Source organism: Heterodontus francisci, chromosome 1 (genome assembly GCF_036365525.1).
Source record: "Heterodontus francisci isolate sHetFra1 chromosome 1, sHetFra1.hap1, whole genome shotgun sequence".
NCBI lineage: Eukaryota > Metazoa > Chordata > Chondrichthyes > Heterodontiformes > Heterodontidae > Heterodontus > Heterodontus francisci.
Genome location: NC_090371.1, coordinates 281,893,883 through 281,911,705, shown reverse-complemented (window position 1 = coordinate 281,911,705; position 17,823 = coordinate 281,893,883). Strand labels below are relative to the sequence as shown.

General features: G+C 42.9%; 1 protein-coding gene across 1 annotated transcript; it reads left to right on the top strand.

Moving 5' to 3' along the window:
• Positions 1 to 940: 940 nt before the first annotated feature.
• On the top strand, positions 941 to 17,697 carry trmt10a (tRNA methyltransferase 10A). Its single transcript, XM_068046348.1, has 8 exons — positions 941 to 1,038; positions 9,238 to 9,520; positions 11,541 to 11,703; positions 12,661 to 12,732; positions 13,736 to 13,810; positions 14,844 to 14,993; positions 15,210 to 15,315; positions 16,642 to 17,697. Exons 2-8 carry the CDS (start codon positions 9,285 to 9,287, stop codon positions 16,908 to 16,910), a joined length of 1,071 nt encoding a protein of 356 aa, XP_067902449.1. The 5' UTR covers positions 941 to 1,038; positions 9,238 to 9,284; the 3' UTR covers positions 16,911 to 17,697.
• Positions 17,698 to 17,823: the final 126 nt, after the last annotated feature.

Sequence of the window (17,823 nt, the reverse complement as noted above, 5' to 3'; positions counted from 1 at the left end):
GCTGGGTGCTCTGGTTTCCTCCACAGCCAAAGACTTGCAGGTTGATTGGTAAATTGGCCATTATAAATTGCCCCTGGTATTGGTAGGGGAATTGAGGAAAGGTGGGGATGTGGTAGGAATATGGGATTATTGTAGGATTAGTATAAATTGATGGTTGGCGCAGACTCAGTCGGCCGAAGGGCCTGTTTCAGTGCTGTACCTCTAATAATAATAATTTAACAGAAGTGTACAACATTATGACAGAATTAGACAAGGAAAAGCTGTTCCCATTAACACATGGTTCAAGGACTAGGGGATACAGATTGAAGGTTTTGGGCAAACGATGCAGGGGGAAATATGAGGAAGCATGTTTTTACGCAGCGGGTGGTAATGACCTGGAACTCCCTGCCCACAAGGGTGGTGAAAGTGGAGACGATCAATGACTTCACGAGGAAGTTAGATGGCCACCTGAGAAAAATGGACTTGCGGGGCTTCGGGGATCGAGCTGGGGCGTGGGACTGACTGCATAGCTCCGTGGAGAACCGGCATGGATTCGATTGGGCGAATGGCCTCCATCTGTGCTGTAAATGACTCGATGACTCCAAACAGCGGCAGCTGGAGCCGGGCCTTTTGGATGTCTTGGGAGCCAGATCAGAGCCCAGTGCGGCCCCAGTTGGTGTGGGCGAGCATTGGGCTGTGGGTGTCAGGATTTGGTTTGGAAAACACGGCCACCCTAAGGTAAATGCAAACTATTGCTGCAAAATGAGACGGTCACCAATAATTTGCCCCAGAAATCAGGTTGCAAATAAAAATAATGAATGAAAGTTCCAATATTATAAGCAAACGTTGAAAATAAAGGGTTTGCAATGTGTAGAACAGTTGCTGAGTTGGCACAAACTCACTCTGAGCATCTCCCTCACCTGTTGACATGTGTTTCCCTGGTCACCGCCCCACTGGGGGCGCGGGGTGATGACGTCAGTAAGCGGCGCCGCTTTCCTCCTCCAGCGGCGGCTCCGCTCCCGGTCGCTGCTCAGTCCCGGCTCGCCCGCTGGACACAGGGTGAGCCGCTAAAAACCCGCTGTCGGATTCCATAACAAACTGGGATATCCTTCCGATTGAACGGCGTCAAGAGGGCGCCGCGTGAGGCTCCGGGTTAACGGTCGGAGGGCGGGGCTCGCGGCGTGTTGCTATGGAAATGGAAAGGATGGGCAGGACAATCCCCCTCCCCCTCCCCCCTCCCTCCCCCTCCCCCCCCCCCCACTTAACTGTCCCCTCCTTCGTCTCTGCCCCCCCCACCCCACCAATGCCACCCTTGTCCCTTTCCTGCCATCCCCCCCTCCCTGCCACCCCCTCCCCTCCGTGCCACCCCTCCCCACCGTGCCACCCCCTCCCCTCCGTGCCACCCCTCCCCACCGTGCCACCCCCTCCCCTCTGTGCCACCCCCTCCACCCCCACCCCTCCCCACCGTGCCATCCCCCCCTCCCCTCTGTGCCCACCCCTCCAACCCCTCCCCTCCCCTCCCCACCGTGCCATCCCCCCCTCCCTGCCATCTCCCGCCATCCCCCCCCTCCCTGCCATCTCCTGCCATCCCCCCCCTCCCCTCCGTGCCACCCCCTCCAACCCCTCCCCTCCCCACCGTGCCATCCCCCCTCCCCTCAGCGCCACTCCCCCCTCAGCGCCACCCCCCTTCCCCCTCAGCGCCACCCCTGTCCGCTGACTCCCCTGTTACGTCCTCTTGATTTCTGGTTGCCAGTTGTTGGAAATAATTACACTTTAAACTGGAAAGGCTTGAGCTTTTCATTTATTTGCTCAGCCACCATGCTGCCTGCTGTCGGACTGGTGAAACTGGTTTTCTGTTGCGTATCACGTGACTCCAGTGCAGCCATGAATGTGGCCCTATGGAACACTTACCTATAACAACTAGTTCCTAGCTATTTAGTTCCTTGCACTTTACAGATAGTATAACAATATATAACATCCCTTTTTCTTTAAAACATAATGCCCTTGTTTCATTATAACTGTCAATATAACTAAAGAAGATTATCAACTGACTTTTGGAAATCATCTGAACCAGTTTTTAGAGTTATAGCATGTATTTTTTTCTAAAAAATATTATTCACGGTATCGCTTGGGTGGTAAGATGTTGTGCCATATCTTGTAGAATTGGTATTTGTTGCTCTCAGTGGTGAGTTGGCAATCTGTACAGTGATGTTGTGTCACTTGCTGGTGATGTTGTTAATGTTGTCTCGCTGGATAGTGATGTTTCTGATGTTGGTAATGGTCTTTTCTGTTCCAGCTCAGGTCTAGTTCGAATATGGATTCTGTTACTTCTCATTTGGTTACTGGTTTCGGTCTCAATGATTTGTCACCTTGGGGTCTCGGCTTCACCAACAACTTTTGCTGGGCTCCAGGTTTTCATGATTGGATCCTGTACATGTACAGTTTGTCCTTTCAACAGCTCGGGTCGGGATTTAGCATACTTGAAGTCAGTGAGTTGTTGTCTCATTTCCTCCTGGTCACTTGAAGGATGTATTTTGCTTGGCAGAGTAGTCTTATATTTTCTTCCATTCAATAGCTCTGCAGGTGATTTCATGTGAGCCTTGAAAGGTGTGGATCGGAGTGACAATAAGGCCAGGTTTGGGTCTTCCTTTGTCTCTTGCCATTTCCTAAGTGTTCTTTTGACAGTCTGGACATGTCTTTCTATTAATCCTTGTCCCTGTGGGTAGTGTGGTGATGAGGTGATGGTGTAGAGCTCATGCTGGTCAGGGAATTCCTTAAATTCTCTGGATGTAAATTGGATGCCATTGCCACATATTAACCTTTCAGGAATCCCTTGCTCAGCGAACAGAACTCGTACTGCTGAGATTATTGTTGTGGCTCTCAAGTCTTTCACCTTCCGGATAAAAGGGAACTTTGAGTAGTAGTCTGAGACTGAGATATCATTCTTGATTATGTGTGAATAAATTGACTCCTACAGTATGCCATGGTCTGGGTGGTACTTCAGTAGCTATCATCTTTTTTTGCTGTGTGTTTCTGTACTTCTGGTATACATTGCATGTAGACACCATATTTTCGATATCTTTGATTATGTCTATCCAATACACAGCTGATCTGGCTCTGAGCTTACACTTCTCCATTCCCATGTGGCCTACATGTATCCTTTGGAGAAGTTCTTCCTGCATTGTTTTGGGTATGATTATTCTGGATCCAGCCAGCAGAACACCATCTTCTAGTGAAAGGTCATCTCTGATAGACCAGTACTGCTGTATTGCTGGCTGTGTGTGCTGTATCTTATCAGGCCATCCCTGGATCACTTGCTGAGACAGCATCTGTAACTTCTCATCTTTGCTGGTCTCATCTCTAATTTGACTAAGTTTCGGTGGTGTTACATTCACTAGGTGATGAATCTTTATACCTAGATCTTCTGTCTTGTGTTTCTCCAGTGGTGACGGCCGAGATAGGGTGTCTTCCAGCACCATTTCTCTTCCTGCTTTGTATTTCAGAGTGCAATCGTAACTCTGAAGCCTCAAGAGTAACCTCTGCAGTCTTGCTGGTGCTTTACATAGATTTTTCTTGTAGATCTGCTCCATTGGACGATGATCACTCTCCACTGTAAACTTTCTCCCATAGAGATATGTATGGAACTTCTCACATCCATACATGACTGCCAAAAGCTCTCTTTCTATGTTGGCATATCTTGTCTCAGCTGATGTTAGGGCTTTGCATGCAGATGCTATTGGCTTTCCCTCTTGTACCAGGGCTGCTCTCAGTCCTTTTGTGGAAGCATCTACTTGCAGAGTGACAGGTTTCTTTCTGTCGTAATATGACAGGCTTGTCCCCTTGCATATTATCTTTTTGAGTTTGTTGAAACTCCTGTCATGTGACTCTGACCACTGGTACTCTACATCTTCTTTCATCAGCTCCCACAGGTTTGCCATGTGCGGCGCAGTGGTTAGCACTGCAGCCTTACAGCTCCAGCGACCCGGGTTCAGTTCTGGGTACTGCCTGTGCGGAGTTTGCAAGTTCTCCCTGTGACCGTGTGGTTTCTGCCGGGTGCTCCGGTTTCCTCCCACAGCCAAAGACTTGCAGGTTGATAGGTAAATTGGACATTGTAAATTGCCCCTAGTGTATTTAGGTGGTAGAAGAATGGTGGGAATGTGGTATGGAATATGGGATTAATGTAGGATTAGTATAAATGGGTGGTTGTTGGTCGGCACAGACTTGGTGGGTTGAAGGGCCTGTTTCAGTGCTGTATCTCTAAATAAATAAATAAAAATAAATGTGTTCCGACATGTGCGGAATAAAGGAGCTCAAGTATTGTATCAAACCAAGGAAACTTCTCAACTCTCTCTCATCTCTTGGGGCTTCCATCCCCGAGATGGCTGAGATTCTTTCAGGACTCAGCTTAACTCCGTCAGGTGTGTACACCATTCCGAAGAACTGGCATTCTGTCACTTTCACAATGCATTTGTCTGCATTTAGCTTAATCCCAGCTTTCCTGCTTCTCTCCATGGCTTCATGTAGATGGTTGTTATGATCTTTTCTATCTACACCATATATCTGGATATCATCTGCTGTGCTGACTGCTTCTTTGCATCCCCTGTACGTCTTGTCTACTTTCTGTTGGAACACATCCTGGCTCACTTTGAGGCCAAAAGGTAGACGCAGGAATCTGTACCATCCAAAGGGTGTGTTGAATGTTGTCAACAATGAAGATTCTGCGTCTAGCTTCACATTCCAGTAGCCATTTCTGGCATCAAGCTTGCTATAAACCTTTGCCCCTGGCAGTAGAGCATGGCTACCTGACCCGTACCCAACGGAACCCGATGACATGTATCGGGTTTAGGTCGGGTCGCTCTTCTGGGTCCGGCATTCGGGCTCGGGTCAGGTCGGGCTGTGTCAGACACAGTGGCACTGCTGCCTTTTGGTCAGGAAGGGAAAGGGAAGTAAGAGTAAGCATCATTAATTTCCGGTAGTCGGGTCGGGTCGGGCGCAGGAAAAAACCAAAGGACTCGGGCCTGGTCGGGTTCAGGTTAGATGTGACCGGGTCAGGCCTGGGTCTGGTTTAAATTATATACCCGAGCAGGCCTTTATTTGGCAGTGCTGGTGTGATTCCTTCCAGTGTGGGACTAGGGTAGTGATTCTTCTTTATTGCTTGGTTAAGATCTTTGGGATCTAGGTAAATTCTTAGCCGTCCATTTGGCTTCTCTCTCACCACGATAGAATTTACCCAGTCTGTAGGCTCTGTGACTCTGGCAATCACCTTTTTTTCCATTTCTTGGAGCTCTCTTTCAAGCTTTCCTTTTAGTTCTACAGGTACTTTACGTGGGGGATGAATCACTGGTTTCATTGCTGGGTCAATAGTGATGTGATACTCAAAATCTTCAAAGCATCCAACTGCCTCATCGAAACAAAAGCATAATAAAAGCAAAATACTGCGGATGCTGGAAATCTGAAATAAAAATAAGAAATGCTGGAAATACTCAGCAGGTCTAGCAGCATCTGTGGAGAGAGAAGCAGGGGTAACGTTTCAGGTCAATGACCCTTCTTCAAAATGAAGAAGGGTCACTGAGCTGAAACGTTAACTCTGCTTCTCTCTCCACAGATGCTGCCAGACCTGCTGAGTATTTCCAGCATTTCTTGTTTTTGTCTCATCAAAACACTCTGGGTACATTTGTACCAGATCTTCTTTGCTTCTGATCGGAGGGTGCTTTTCAATGTCTTCAACCCTCAGTGTCGTCTCCTTCACTTCATGGTTTACTGAGATAATCTGCAGCTCTTCGCAACTGCTCAACCCCAGGATAGCTGGACCATCTGTTGCTGTGACATAGAACATACAGTTAACATCTTTTCCTTTTATGTATCCCTCTGATTTGGGTTGTTCCTATCTGTTGAATCTCAGTTCCTCTGTATGCTGTTAGCATACGTTGTTTGGTTTGAGGCACCTGTCCTTGGATACCCATTTTCCTCCAAATTTTCAGGAAAGATCTTGTGGTATAGTCTGAGCGGGATAATGTTACTCTGCGCTCCAGTATCAATTTTCACCTTCAGATTTATCGTTGTGGGCTTGTTTCTCACCCTCTTCCTGATCTGAACAGTTGTATGAATTTCTAATCTCTTGCAACTGTCACATCCAGACATTTCATACAATTGTACGTTTCTTATGTCTATCATGTTCTCAAACCCATCGTCATCTTCCAGGGTATGGATGTTTTGGTTTCTTTCACTACTCATTCGCCCTGTTACTCTGACTCTGGTGACTCGTCTACCACATTCTTGCCTTGTTCTGCATCTTTTCCCAGTGATTGGTCTTTCCGCATGCTCTGCAGATTGATCCATCTGCAGAATATTTCCCTCTGTCAGTTCATGTGGTCGTCCACAGCTCATGCACGTCTTTCTCTCTGTCTGGTGTATATTCTTTTGTTGTTGTTTCACTGCATCAACCCTGCTGCCTTTCTCTTGGCTTAACTGAAGGCTAGCCGTTTGGGTAGTCAGTGTCTTCGTCTGTCTGCTCGTGGCTTCATGTGCTCTGGCAGTGTCTACAGCCTGCGATATTTTGAGCTTGTCCTTTCTGATTAGAGCTTTTTGTACTTCAGCATGTGCAGAAACCCAAATGAGCTGACCTATCAACCTTTCATCTGTGTCCTTAAATTTACATTTTCTGGCTGCATTTTTCAATCATGTTACAAAATTGTCAATAGGCTCACCTAGTTCCTGTCAGAGGCCTTGAAATACATATCTGTATATCCGATGATTTGATTTTGGCTGGAGATGGGTGCTGAATCTTTCAAAAATTTTGTCTGGGTTTCTGCTGTCCTCTTCCTTTAGGTCTCAACTGTTAAATAAATTTAGTCCTTTATCTCCAGCCCACAGAAGGATATAACTGACCCTCTCCACTTCACTAGTGCCTTTTAGGAAACTACTGAATGTCAGTCTGCACATCTGTTTAAACTTCTCAAATGCCTCTGTGACATCATGAGCTTCCCAATTCATCATGGGCTGTAGCAGTGCATTCATTCCTGTCCCAGCTGATTTTTTGTTTTTGCACGAGTCACTTAGTTTTTCTTTCTCTCTCTCTGGCATTATTTGGATACATTTTCCCTATCTAATTCTTTTAAAATGTCCTAGGTTTACTCACAGGCACTCACAACCACCATGTTACGTCGTCTTGTTGTTTTCTGGTTCCCATATGTTGGAAGTAATCACACTTTAAACTTGGAAAGGCTTGAGTTTTTCATTTATTTGGTCAGCCACCATACTGCCTGCTGTAGGACTGGTGAAACTGGTTTTCTGTTACATATCACATGACTTTCCAGTGCAGCCATGCATGTGGCCACACAGGAACAATTACCCATAACAACTAGTTCCTAGCACTTTACAGACAGTATAACAATATATAAATGTGGAAATGTGGACAATTGCTCGGACTCCTAGCCCTAACCCAGGAAAAACAATGAAAACAGGTTTTAGAGAAAGCAAGACTAAACTCCCGGCTGCATGATTTGCGAGGTCATGTCAACAGTAAAATGTTCCATCTGGTTTGTTCGGACAGGGAAGCTCAGCAGACAAAAATGACTCATTCACTAACTATTGCAAGTTCGTGATCTCGAGACTGAGTGTGCTAACGCTTTAGAAACAGTGATAACAGGATGCAGCTTATAGCTAATCTAACCACACTAATTGTCTCAAGGAGTAGACGGAACTCATGACAGATATGGGGATGTGAGCTAAGAATAATCTGCTGAACCTTCCGCTTCTGTAAATTGCCTAGGCAACCACACTAAATTTAGAATAACAAGTGATGTATGCTCTGAAATGTATAAATGCTACCTCGCATTGTTTAAACTTAACTCACTTGTGACACTGTCAGTGGGGCGTGTGGTTCTGCGCAGTAGAATCAACTGAGTTCAGCTTGCAAGCAATAAAAAGTAATTGATTTTAAATGGTGTCGAGACTTCTTTACCTATACAGGTCCGAACCGATTCTTACATAACATCCATGCCACCCCTGTCCCCTTCCTGCTGTCTTCTCCCCGCCCTCCCCTCTGTCCCCTCCACTCTCTGTTCTCTCCCCACTGTCTCCCCCTCTCTATTCTCTTTCCCTCCCACCACTTCCCCAGTTCCACTCTCTATTCCCTCCCCGGTCCCACTCTCTGTTTCCTCCCCACTGCCATCTCTGTCCCCCTCAGCATCGCCTCTGTTCCACCTCTGCAATGTGGTCCACTCACTTTCCCTGCTCGCACCGCTCTCTCTCTGTCCCCCCACAGCATCGCCTCTGTTCCACCTGTTCCCTTTGAAATAAAGTCCAACTTTCCATTCGCCTTTTAAATGATTGTTTCTCCCTGTCCACACTTTCTGGTGATTTTTGGTAATTACCTGTCATTTGGATTTTACACAGATCATTTTTCTTAGATCCCGAGTGAATGAGTTCACATTTCTCCACATTGAACTCCATCTCTGACAGTCTTCCCCACTTTATTTTATCAATGTCCCTTTGTAACCTTCTGTTCCCATCACACAATTAACCTAACCTGGTGTCAGAAAACTTGGATATATGGCTCCCTATTTTCATCCTCTAAGTCATTTATAAATATAATGGAAAGCTAAGAGCCCAATATGGATCCCTAGGGGACGGCACTAGGACATCCTGCCAATTCCTACTCTATCCTAACCAATTCCACACACTCTTATTTTTGTTAGCAATCTCTAAGTGGAACCTCATTGAATGCCTGTTCTCACATGTACTATTCAGGCAAAGTGGGGCAAGTGTGGTCTTTATGGAAATCTGAACTAAGCAGAAGATGCTAGAAATACAAGGTGAATCAGTTGACATCAAAAAGACAACAACAGTTCCTGTTTGGCCACTCTCCTGTGTATCATTTTCACTCTAAATCAAATCTTCTTGTATTTGTTGGAGAAAGAGCCTATAACTCTGTGTGGGTTGCTGAAGGGGACAACTGATGAGAATCTTAAAGTGAAGTCTATATGGCAAAAACTTGCTTGCTGCCTTGTTGATTTAGGGGCTGTATTAACATTGATTATGGAGAGGTTTGAGACTAAAACTGTACCCTTCCATCTGTTGAAAAGAGAGAATTAAAGGAAGGATTTTAAAAAGTTTTATTTTAGAAATTTACTGGCAAAACTGCAGATTACTTTTTATCAGTGACTCAACACAGTAGGAAATTTGAATTTGTTTTTAATAAAAAGCATGTAAAAAATCCATAGGTAAATTAATCCAGAAACTGATTTTTTTTTTCAGCTTTTGATGTGATGACGTAGTGTATTGTTTCAAAACCCCAGTTAACCATGGCATCTGAGGCGTATGGAGAAGGGACAGAACCTTCTGCGGCCTTTGCAAAAGATGGGGATTCAAGTAATGAAAGACTGGAACAGCGCAGAATCAGCAAGTCCAAACCCATGGAAGAGAAAGATCAACTGAAGGAAAATGATTGGAATATCGGGAGAACTGAGCTCATGTCAAAAAGACAGATGAAGAGGTTAATGAGGGAGAAACAGTGGCAGGACCAAAAAGAGCAACGCAAGTAATTGGGAGCATGTTATTGAATAAGTATCTCTCCACTTTAATTTCTCCTGGGCCCACTGACTTACAGTGAACGAATTTTGCAATCTCCGTCCATTTTTCAGTGAAAGCTGTAATCCGTGTCCTTAAAAGCCCAAGGTCTGGGCACCCTGCTCTCTGGAGGACCAGTAAGGAGGTAACTGCCTCTGTGGCTGCTGCCAGTACATCTCCAGCAATGATGTGGAACCCATCAGTCCACCACTGTGCGTAAACCACCAGTAATTGCAAATCCGTGTCCTGAATAGTGAAGCTATTCAAGTGCTAGGAGTTGTTGTAACCCTTAACCCTAAACTACAAAAAAACTAACATTTTTAAATTGCAACCAATTTTAAACAATTTTGCAGTCAGTGCTGAACAAACAATGCTCACCGTTCATTCCGCTTACATTTGCTCACAGTCTTTCTATGGACTATTGCATTGGAACTTGTGGTAATTAGAGAGTCTGAACCAGAAAGTATAAGCTAGAATAGTTAATTCAGTTCCAAATCATGCCCAGAAGGTGAAATAGAGAGCGAAAGATGGGATTAAAGACAGAGAGAAAAAGAGATAAAAGGGTTTGTTAAAAACGTATTCATTTTTTAAAAACTCTCTAAATGTATTTAAGGAGGAGGTAGGTAGATTTTTGAAATCTCATGAAGTCGAGGGTTATGCAGAGCAGGCCGGAAAGAGGAGTTGAGGCCTGGGGCATATCAGCCATGATCTTATTGAACGGCAGGGCAGGCTTGAGGGGCTGAATGGCCTACTCCTGCTCCTATGTTCTTATGAATGAGACTCCATATTTTCTAAAAGTTAATTTTCAGTTCCAGAGAGGTTTGGCAGTAGTAAGGCTTATTGCGCCATTAAAACTTCACTTGCACTCGTATGGACAAGCGCCAACCTTTTCTGGCATGTTTACTGCATATTTATCAGGTAAGTACAACAACTTCATGCTGTTGCAAGTGTTTGAATGCTGGTCTATCAGCGAGATGTCAGTGTAGTGAAGTTTGTAGAGGAACAGGGAAACTCAACAACTTCCTGATTTCCACGTTTGATTGCACATGAGTAGATGCTGGAAGTTGCTGCTCAATGTACTCCATAATAATGGTGAGCGCTGATGGCTTCTCAACACAAAATCCAGACCATTAATTCTGCTAATTAAATTTATCTTTCCCATCCCACAATCTTTCTGCTTTGCATTTTGGTAGCCCTTCATTATTGAGTATGCACATAACAATTTTTGAGACTGCAGTGCAGTGTTTCCGTAATATTCAGTTGGTAGCACAGTCACCTCTGAGTCACAAGGTTCAAGTTCCACTCCAGGACTTGAGCACAAAAAAAAATCATCTGACACTCTGATACTGAGGGAGTGTTGCACTGTTGGAGGTGCCGTCTTTCAGATGAGATGTTAAACCGAGGCCCTATCTGCTGCTAAGGTGGATATAAAGGATCTCACGGGACTATCTCAAAGAAGAGCAGGGGAGCTATCACCACTGTCCGGGCCAATATTTATCCCTCAATCAACATCACAAAAACAGATTATCCAGTCATGATCACATTGCTGTTTGTGGGTGTTTGCTTTGCGTTTCCTGAGTTACAGCAGTGACTACACTTCAAAAGTACTTCATTGGCTGTAAGGCACTTTGAGACGTTCGGTGGTCATGAATAGCATATATTATATATATACATACGTATATGTGCAAGTGTTTCTTTTTTTTCTTCTATATATTGACAGGTGAAAGTAACCATTCAAGACAAACCCCAAGAGTTTGAATTATCTGGAGGCACTGCCACACGTTAGGAACATGAGATCACACTAGCCTTGTGTGTTAGATGCTAAATTAAAATTGAGGCCAATTATTTATGATAGTACTCATATCGACATGAGTATATTAAATAACTAGAAATAGCCAAGCTAGTAACTTCTTTCCTTTCACTTATTGACAGTGCAATTAAAATTCTAAACTAACCACATTCCACTAATATTTTTCTTCCTTTGGGGTCAGGCAAAAGCGTAAAGAGAAGAAACTTAAAAGAAGACTAGAACGCCAAACTCAGAGTGAGGAAGGGCATGAAGAGTCTTCTAGGAAACGCTTTAAGAGAGATGTCACTCCAAGTAATCTTCGTGTAGCATTGGACTGCAGCTTTGATAGTTTAATGGTGTTGAAGGTGAGGAAGAGTGACGAAAGTTGTGCAGTAATTACATAGAACAGCACAGAAACAGGCCATTTGGCGTGACTGGTCTGTACCAGTGTTTGTGCTTCAGCGAGCCTCCTCCTACCCTACTTCATCTAACCCTATCAGGAAAAACCTTCTATTCCTCTCTTCCACATGTACTTATCTAGCCTCCCCTTAATGTATTTGTGCGATTCACCTTAACCATTCCCTGTGGGTAGTGAGTTCCACATTCTCACCACTCTGTACATAAAGAAGTTTCTCTTGAATTCCCTATTGGATTTATTAGTGACAATGTTATATTTATGACCTCTAGCTTTGGACTCACCCCCCGCCCCCCACAAGTGGAAACATCTTCTCTACGTCAACCCTATCAAATTCCTTCGTCATTTTGAAGACCTCTATCCGGTCCTCCATTAGCCTTCTCTTTACTGAAGAAAGGAGCCCCAGCCTGTTCAATTTATTCTGCTATCATCCTTGTAAAACATCTTTTGCACTTTCTCCAGTGTGTCGATCATTTTGTAATATTGACACCAGAACTGCACACAGGACAGTGCTGCTGATAGGCTGTCTTGCATTTCCTATTTTTGACTATCGAAGGAAATGGTAAGGTCGTGACATATTGTGGTAAAATGTAGTTTATGTCCATGATTCCAATTTTACTTCAGCTGGGATACAGTTGTGTATTTTCTGGTGGCTGTTTCCAGAATGATACTAATGAAAGCCTGGAAACGGGTCACTTGCTTTCTCCAGTAGCCCAGGATTAGTGCATGCATCAGGTGGATTTTCTTTTTGAAAACAGTGTGGGGGAAGGAAGAACTAAGTATATTGGGAAAGTGGAATGAGCTTGTACGTATTTTTATTTCACTGCTGAAGCCTTTGCAGTGTTAGATGCACAAAGCTAAAGTCTGTGTGTATAATGGTTAAAATTGTTTTTTTTTTCAAATTTAGGATGTCAAAAAGCTGCATAAACAGATTCAGAGGTGTTACGCAGAAAATCGAAAAGCAGCACATCCTGTAAAGGTGAGTTTTGATGTGCTTTTTAATTTGCGACTCTGGAGAACAGAAATACACAAAATCGAAAATGGTGCCATCCTCTTAAACATGACAATTCCAAGCTGTCCTTATCAAGGATCAGCCCAAGTTAAAAACTCTAATTCTTACAAACAGCTGATAAAATGTATTCAACGTGGCGAACTTTCTGATCTGAGTTTGCCTTTTCCTCATTGGGTTCTTATTTTCCTGGTAAATTTCTTGTTAATGGACTGAAGCATTGCGTTATGGTGGCTCTGTACTTAGCTGACCACTCTCACTGCACCTCTTGCCACCTGCCACATAAAATCGCTATGAGCATAAACCACTAAGAATTATGAATGCTTCAGTATTTATCACAGTAAGTAAACTAGTAACTTCTAACAAAATTGCTGAGACGAATCATCATGAAAAATGTTGTCAGTTGTGAAACCTTAAATGTGACTTGGTTGAGTTCGCAATAAAGTGCTGAATTCAACTCTGCAGATTAAATTTTTAAAAAACAAAATATATATTTCACTCTTCATCCATTTGTTTTGTGTAATCTGGACTCTTCAAGAATTAGTTCTGGGATCAGGATATTAATGCACCAAGAAATAATAGAGTCCATGGCACACCATACAAGTTCTCAATTACAGCTTTTCTGGGAGAGGGGAACGTGATTGCATGCAGACACGAAGATACAGTGGGTTTGTCCAGTGTATAATTCAAATCATACATTTGAGAGTAGATTGCCTCTTGGTCTGTGAGTGATATCATACAAAAGTGTTTATTTTTAAAACAAATGAGGCAGAGTGTTAAGTTGAATGTAAAAGAAACTAGTGTGAAGGTATAATGTGCTAACAATCTTGCCTTCACTGTACTTCAGAGTAATTCATGTGTGAAGGACCTTAAGGTGTTTCTGAGATTTGATGAGGTATTATATAAGCTCAGTCTTTTAATCCCGACGACAGACTTTGAGTAGGTATTAACTTTAGTTTTCGTTTCTCAATAGATGTATTTGACCAGCCATAGTGGACAGTTGAAGAAGAATATGGATGAAAATGACAAAGGATGGGTCAACTGGAAGGTACAAAGAAACTTCGCACAAAATAATTGCTAACCTGGAAATACCGACTTAAGTTTTTAATGTAGCAGTGATTGGCCAGGTGATCATGAGCTTTGTTTCCACAGGGCTGTGTGTTGAGACCCAACACCCTCTTGATTCTCATGGAGCAACCCTCAAACTTCATGCAGTGCTCTAGCATATAATGGTTTCAGTGTCATTTTTTTGCTAAACTGTTAGGTTTGAACTCCACGTTCTGCTCCACTAGCGGAGGTATATGCAGCCCACCTGCTGCCAGATGTCTACCTGTCCTGCTCTAAAACAAGCTGGTGCAAGATATATGGGAGTGACTATCATAAAGGAAATAATTCTGCAACTAAAATCAAAGCTTAAACTGTAAAGGGATGAGGAATGAGTATATTCAAAACTAATGCATGCAGTTCCTTTGTTTTAGAACATGTTAGAATTGCACTTGAATTCATCAGACAATGGAATTGTTACCTTTAGATTTGATTATTCCAGTGCTCTCCTAGCTGGTCTCCCATTTTCCACTCTCCATAAACTTGAGCTCATCCAAAACTCTGCTCCCCATATCCTGTCCTAACTCTCACCAAGTCCCGTGCACCCATCACTCCCCGTGCTCGCTGACCTTGTAGTATGGCAACACCTCGATTTTAAAATTCTCATCCTTGTTTTCAAATCCCTTCATGGCCTCACCCTTCCCCCTCTCTATAATCTCCTCCGGCCCTACAACCCTCCAGGATCTCTGCGCTCTTCCAGTTGTGGCCTCCTGTGCATCCTTGATCCGACAACGGCCATGCCTTCAGCTGCTTAGGCCCTCTGCTCTGGAATTCCCGCCCTAACCCTTATTGCCCCTCTTTCCTTTTAAGATGCTCCGTGAAACCTACCTCTCATCTGCCCGAATATCTCCTTATGTGACTCAGTTTAAGTTTTGTATGATAACAGTCCTGTGAGATGCCTTGGGACGTTTTACTGTGTTAAAAGTGCTATATAAATAACAGCAATGACATCTTTTATTATAACTTGACTTTATTAGGGAATCACTATTACCTCTCAGCATTTCAGTGAAGCAATGAAGAAGGAAGACTTGGTTTATCTCACCTCTGATTCTCCTAATGTGCTTAATGATCTGGATGCAACAAAAGCTTACATCATCGGTGGCTTGGTTGATCATAATCACCACAAGGTACTCTGCACATCTTCCCTGCTCTAAAGCTAGCATTCTGTGATGAGGTGTAACTGGGAGATTGCAGCCGTGTGCAATCCTTTCACGGCACAATATAAGTTCAAGTTGTTGAAGCTCCCTTAATTAAGCTGCAGTCCCACGCAAACAAAAATTAAGTACTTTGAGAAAACGGATTCAGCATCACTTATCTTGACTTTTCCATGGCTGCCATTTCAGGGTCTAACATACAATAAAGCACTGGAGTTGGGAATCGCACACGCCCAACTTCCCCTTGGAAACTATGTGAAAATGGATAGTCGCAAAGTGTTGACTGTAAATCATGGTAAGTACCATAATAAGCCAAGATTTCTTCTGTGATGAGACATATAGTTTAATTGCTATATTTAATGTACAGCTCGTATGTAATGTACAGATAATTGGAATAATTTGTTTAAATGACATGGTGTAAATAAATCAGCCTTTCTATAAATTGATTTTATTTGCAAAATGAAACCAATGCAACATTTGAAGTGCTCCAAAAGCTGTTGTGTGGAAGATTGGTGTTCAACACCGTATGTAGCTCATCATTTAACATTTTTTAATCAAAAGTATAATCTAGTGAAAATATTGATACAAATTTTCTTCTGAAAATGTAAATAGAGGTGTCGAGCACAAAAGCAAGGAAGTTATGCTGAACCTTTATGCATCATCAGTTAGACCTCAGCTGGAGTATTGAGGCCAGCTCGGGACACCACGCTTTAGGAAGGATGGAGAGGGTGCAGAGGGGATTTACGAGAATGGGACCGGGGTGAGAGACTTCAGTTAAGTAGATAAACTAGAGAAGCTGGGCTAGTTCTTAGAACAGGGAATGTTACAGGAATATTTAATAGAGACATTCAGAATCATGAAGAGTTTTGATAGAGTAAGAAAAATAGTTTCCACTTGCAGAAAGGTTGGTAACTAGAGGACCCAGAGAAGAGATAAGGATTTTTTTAATGCAGTGAGTTATTACGATCTGGAATGCACTGTCTGAAACGGTGATGGACGTAAAGTCAGTAGTAACGTTCAAAAGGGAATTGGGTATATACTTAAAGGGAAGAAAATTGCTATTATAATGGAGAAAGAGTCGGTCAGAGCAGTGGACCCATTGGATATCTCTTTCAAAGAACCAGCACAGGCACGATGAATCAAATTGCCTCTTTCTGTGCTGTAAGATTCTATGACTAAATAAAGTCAGGTATTGCATCGTAGCACCAAGGTAACATGGAGTGGTGCAATACAGGTGCAATCTGCTGATCTGTGATCTCATTGCATCCTTTTATTATACATAGATGCCTATCCACAAGGAAAGAAGTGTGAAAAATAAGCAGGGGTTGGGTGGGGGGGTTGCATTAGAGTAAAGGGAGAATAATTGTTGGGCCATGCAGTTGACTCAAGGAATTGTGGCACAGGTGGCCCTTAAGAGCTACATGGCTCAGTGAGATAACAAACAGGGTCTAATTAATGGATTATATACTTTCAAACATGAACAAACGTTATTTTTGGTATTTCTTGGTGCATTTCTAATCCATTCCACTAAGTGTCAACAACTTTACATTAGGACATAAATAAAATGCCAAATCCTTCCTGCTGTCTGATACCTAAATGAGGATTGTTTTCCTTCCCATAGTATTTGAGATAATCCTGGCCTATTTAGAGAAGCAGGACTGGCAGGAAGCATTTTTCACTGTCCTGCCGCAGCGCAAAGGAGCGGTTCCTGCCTGCCAGCCTCTCAGCACAGGACAAAACGAGCCTGATGGTGACTCGGACACTTGCGATTCTACAGAGAATGGGACAGCACCTTCAGAAGCTCTTGTACAAGAAGACAAACAGCCCAGTGAATTGCATTATGAAGAGCGGGGCACAAAAATAGGTGAAGAAATAGATGGTGAAACGTAGCACCCTCTCTCTATTTGATTAAACATTGTTTTGAGCCTTTGTGTGGCTAAAATCATCCAAAAGCTGGACTTTTGATTTGGCCTCAAATCCCTTTAAATTTCTCTCTTGTATTCTCATATGACACTTGAGCTGCTGTGAGTTCAGAGAAATATTTTGGAGAACATATTTTGATTCATTTTAAATATTTTAAGCAAGGTTGCTAGTTGTTTCTCTGTTAACAGCTGTACTGGACCTTGAAAATCATTGTGTTACAGTTATCAGAATTTAAAATTGCAATCATTGCCAACTTCCATTGGTATTTTAGTTGCTTTGGGTTAGCCTAATGAATTATGGCTGGATTGTTACAGATCTATACCTAATTGCTTTATAAAGTGACAGACTGGGTTGAAAATATTGTCACTTGATTCTCTCAGATTGAATGTCTTCTGTGAATGTGGCCTTTGTACCTAATATTATACGCACACAAATGCATCTGATTCAAAAACTAATTGTCTCTTGCAGTATTTCTGTTATTCTTGGTGCCCATATTTTTTGCAAAATGCTAACATGTTACAAAAAGAATTCTGTTTTTCACAGGAGCATACCAATGGTCATCAAATGACAGTATAGTTACGGTACTTCAATTTCAGCATGCTACACTGGAATCAATGACCATTCAACTTTCTTGGATCTTTATATTTCTAGATACTACATTTCAGTAATAATTATGATCATGTTTAGATGATTTACCCTTTAATTCTTTGTTTCACTTGGTTGATTCAAAAGCTGTGTAGATGCTGTGAAATGTGGTAAATATGATTCACTTAATTACTTGCTGTGCAGTTCGTGATTCATGAGGCCATTCAGCCTGTTCCGTGTTCAATTAGATCACGACTGATCTGAATCTTAACTCCACCTACCCAGCTTGATTGCG